The sequence below is a fragment of the Notolepis coatsorum genome, assembly GCF_963971535.1.
Source record: "Notolepis coatsorum genome assembly, chromosome: 10".
Classification (NCBI taxonomy): Eukaryota; Metazoa; Chordata; class Actinopteri; order Aulopiformes; family Paralepididae; genus Notolepis; species Notolepis coatsorum.
Window position 1 is genome coordinate 26,723,029 of NC_140174.1, and position 4,439 is coordinate 26,727,467.

Here is a 4,439-nt window from a genome sequence, read left to right on the forward strand (position 1 = left end):
GTTGGAGGATTTCAACAAGATAAATGCAGTGCAAAATATTTCACTATAATATTTCAAAGCGAAGTAAAAAATATTATAATAATTATTTGATCATGTTAAATGATCATTTGATCATGTTAAAAAAGGGAAAATAAAAAACATTTGTTAAAAAAAAAAAAAAAAAAAAAAAAAAAAAATTTCATCACTGGGGCACAGATGATCATCACTAGGGCACGTGCCCTAGTGATAGTGGTCTAAATACGCCTCTGGTATATAGTACTGTTACATTTGTGACATATACGATATGCAAATATACAGTACTGTTATTTTTTTTCATACTGTAGGTGTAGTGACAATAACGTCTACCCCTGAACCATTTTCATGCAAGTACCTAAATAATTCTGCAACCACTCTGTTGGAATTTATATTGGACACTTGACTTCATACAGGAACCTAGTAGCCTACATGTATCTGAGGATATAACGTAGATAAGATTGACGTGTAGTACTCATTTCAGCCAGAGAGAGGCAGTCATGCGCAAAAGTAAGCGGAAGAAGAAGACAAGTTCCGGTCCGACATCCGGCATGAGACGAAAATGAGCTGAGTCTAGAGAGAGAGAAAAACATTTTAATGACAGTATTCTCACTGTGCGTATTCGTAGTACACACTCAGCTTCACCTGTAGTCTAACGAACATCGGTGCAATCGATGAAAAGGGCAAACGTTTCATAATGAAGAAGGTGATAGCATTAGAGCTTGACTGCTAGCTATACCAACCAGGGTAAATATCATAAATACTCACTATCTGCTAGAGTTTGAGGAGGACACGGCTCTGGCTAATGATACTACATACATTAACTGTACAACTGTACAAGCAAAACTGTACATTGGAATATTGACAACCATACTTGGTCATTTACTGTACATTGGAGGGGGTTGGGTTACACACAAAGCTCACACACAAAATCCAAACTCAATGACAGAAAAAAGGAATAGGCTGAAGCACATGCTTATTTTTGCCTATCCTTTACAATTCTTAAAAACTAAATATACTTTAATATAAGAAAGAAAAAGGTAGGCGGCCGGGTAGCGGACCAAGCGTCTGCCTACCACCGCAGAGACAGTGAGATTGAATCCAGCAGCTGCTGCTGTACTTGAAGTACTCATCCTTGTACATTAAAGAAACGTTGTCTTAAACATTGACTTTAAGTACTCATCCTTGTACATTAAAGAAACATTGTTTTAAACATTGACTTGAAGTACTCATCCTTGTACATTAAAGAAACGTTGTCTTAAACATTGACTTGAAGTACTCATCCTTGTCATCTCTGGTTTCAGATCATGGTTTCTCCCTCTCCTCTACCTGAGAGGGCCATCTATGGTTTTGTTCTTTTCCTTGCCTCCAAATTTGGCTTCTGTAAGTCATATAGTTATATTATAGTATATGCATATGCCTAACAAAACAAGTCATGCAAACTGAGATATTGTCTCCAAATTGAGAGGTCATGTGTCAGATTAATCTATCTGTCACTTATTGACATATGGTATTAGGCTTCTATTTTAACATTTATTATCCATATGATTTAGACAGTACAAAATAGGTATTTTACAATTATGATCTATATTGATGATAAAGCCTTATTATAGCTTAGCTATATGTTAATTGGTAATCATTGGTAAACAAAAGCTTACAAATTCTGATCGTATCATGGCAACACGTAGACAATCCCTCAGGTTTTTGACATATGTGTAATAAGGTAAATTAACATTAAATAAAATCCATAACATAGAATTTGTGTCTTTTGTGGTAGCCTATTAATGACCACCTCATTATTTTCCCCACAGTTTTGTATTGTTTTTGGGCCTTTATTCCAGACGAGTGGCTTCATGCAATGGGGCTTACTTACTGGCCTCAGAAGTAAGTAAAACAAGCAAACGTTCTAATTGGCTAACTAATTATTATAGTCCCTTCGTTAAATGTTTCATTTGAAAACATATGCCTGATGATACTATACTATGTGTCACTTTCAGGATTTAGATTAGACTATAGTGAATGAATGAGGTCTATATGTTCCATTTGAGGGTACGGTCCATTGTAACTGTGAGGTGTCTTGATTTGTCTCTCTAGATATTGGGCCCTTGCTGTGCCAATCTATCTGCTGGTGGCGTTAGTGATTGTTGTCGTGCTGTTGTTTGGGGTGAACATGAACAACACTGCTCCGCTCAACTCTGTGGACAACATCACAGGTTGGCATCCGTCTTCTCTGCACCTGCTGTCCGGGCAGATAACACTGTATATCAATAGACTGTATAAGTAAGGGATAATACTTCAGAAGCATAGTTTACAATAGGCTTATCTGCGGGGTAACTCTCAATTTAAGGCCTTCGAATTTATTAAAAAGTGTGTGTGTGTGTGGGGGCTGTCGGGCAGATGAAATAGTATTAAATATATTAAATGTTTTTGTATGGTTGTGAAATTGGTATTACATTTAGCTCTAAGTGGTATTAAAACGTCTTAAATTTAACTTGTTGAAAACGGCAGATACCCTGTTCAAACAATATAATTTCCCCCATTTCAATAAAGCGACTTGGTGTATTGTAAGAAATGGACAGTTAAAGGATTGTTTCAGAACACAACACCTTTTATGAACAATGTATGGTTATAGGAAGTCATTCATGAGCCCTAAGCAAAGGAAAGGCACTATTAGTATGGTTATAGGAAGTCATTCATGAGCCCTAAGCAAAGGAAAGGCACTATTAATATGGTTATAGGAAGTCATTCATGAGCCCTAAGCAAAGGAAAGGCACTATTAGAACGTGTTCTGAGGCCTTATGTCAGGAAACAGGTCCAAACAAACTAGATATTTAACTTATGTAGGTGGTGGAAAAGAAAACCCTTGATGTAGCGAAAGCTTCAGGAATCTACATTCTTAATAGATTATGGATAATAGAATAGATATGGATAATTGAATAATAGATTATGGATAATATTCATTTACGATTTGAGTACAAAACTTTGCTAATGAAATTAAATGAAAAACACGTTATTACTGTTGTCGGGCAAAAACCTTGCATCTCAAATGGTGAATTAAGAAAAGCTACTCCATTTTCAGATTGACTCCTAATGTTGTATTTTTTTTTTACTATAATACCATTATTTCCAATACATGGGAAAATGGTGTAAAAGTTTTCACCCGACAGCAGCATTATGTCAATAGCATTTGAGGATTATTTCAGGCATTTTGTCTTTATAACTATTATGAGAGCATTTTTTTTTCCTTTTTTTTGATATTTTTATTGTTTTTTCCCCTTTTTACACAAACGACAAAAATACATTGAAATTAAAAGATTGACATTGAAATACGAATGAGAAAAAAATATATAAAAATTACAAAAATATAAAACAACACTAACAGAGCCTTTGTTGTTTTGTTACATTCCTCACCTGTACATTTTATGTTCCCTTAGACATCTATGCCAAAGCTCAGAAAATGGAAGACTGCCAGAAGGGAGGGATATCCAGACTGAAAGACATCTCCATTAGTGACATCAACAGAATGTTTTATTTGTCACCATAGTCATGAACACTTCCCTCGTCTAGCTGGACTTGTGGGGGGGGGGGGGGGGGCAGTGGCACAGGCACAGGAGGTAAAGTCTGGGGAAATCTGAAGGTTCCTGGTTCCAATTCCAGGTTCCTTCTGACAGTGTGTCAAAGTGTCTTTGAGCAAGACGCTGAACCTCTTAACTCTTGACGAGCAAGTTGGTGCCTTGCGTGGTCGCCTCTGCAGCTAGTGTGTGTGTGACTGAATGGGTGAATGTGAGGCATAAATTGTAAAGTGCTTTTCTATAAATGCAGTCCATTTACCATTGTGTGTGATCTAGAGCATCGGGCTAGTTTAAACCTAGCAACGGCTAATGACATTGACAGAAAAAGCAGCCATATAAAAGTTCTACATTTTGCCGTCGTCCATCACAGATTTTCAAACCAGATGTTAAAAAAACGTAAAGAATGTTAAGCCCATTTTCCAGAGTTGCCTTTTCCCCTTATGAAATTCATATTCTGCATTATCATTGATACAGTTGTTACGTGATTTATTTTTCCTACATTAATAATCAAGTCAAACTAGAGATTACAAACAGTGTAGTGAAGTGATCCATGGAGATTAGTGAACTTTGCCTTATAAAGCATTTTAAAAAGCCATTGTTTCGTGCTGCATTTGTCCAGTGAGGACATTAGGAATGTGTGTATTGTATCAAAAAGGTTTTAATTCTTGAAGCTACTTTTCATTCACAAATCAATGGGGTTTTAATTCTTCGTAAGGCAAGGCCATGCAAAGATTTTGTTGACGCTCCCTGAACCGCAAACCACCAGCACCAACGTCACCACAAACGTTTATCACCACGGTCTTATCCGATCCCCCACCTGAAATAGCAGAGCTGGGGTTCTAAGGAGTGTGGTTA

The 4,439-nt window shown here is 36.7% G+C and overlaps 1 protein-coding gene across 1 annotated transcript; it reads left to right on the forward strand.

Moving 5' to 3' along the window:
* Positions 1 to 562: 562 nt before the first annotated feature.
* pigp (phosphatidylinositol glycan anchor biosynthesis, class P) lies at positions 563 to 3,600 on the forward strand. The gene is made up of 5 exons (XM_084322887.1): positions 563 to 718; positions 1,317 to 1,395; positions 1,824 to 1,896; positions 2,107 to 2,225; positions 3,447 to 3,600. Exons 1-5 carry the CDS (start codon positions 710 to 712, stop codon positions 3,554 to 3,556), a joined length of 390 nt encoding a protein of 129 aa, XP_084179013.1. The 5' UTR covers positions 563 to 709; the 3' UTR covers positions 3,557 to 3,600.
* Positions 3,601 to 4,439: the final 839 nt, after the last annotated feature.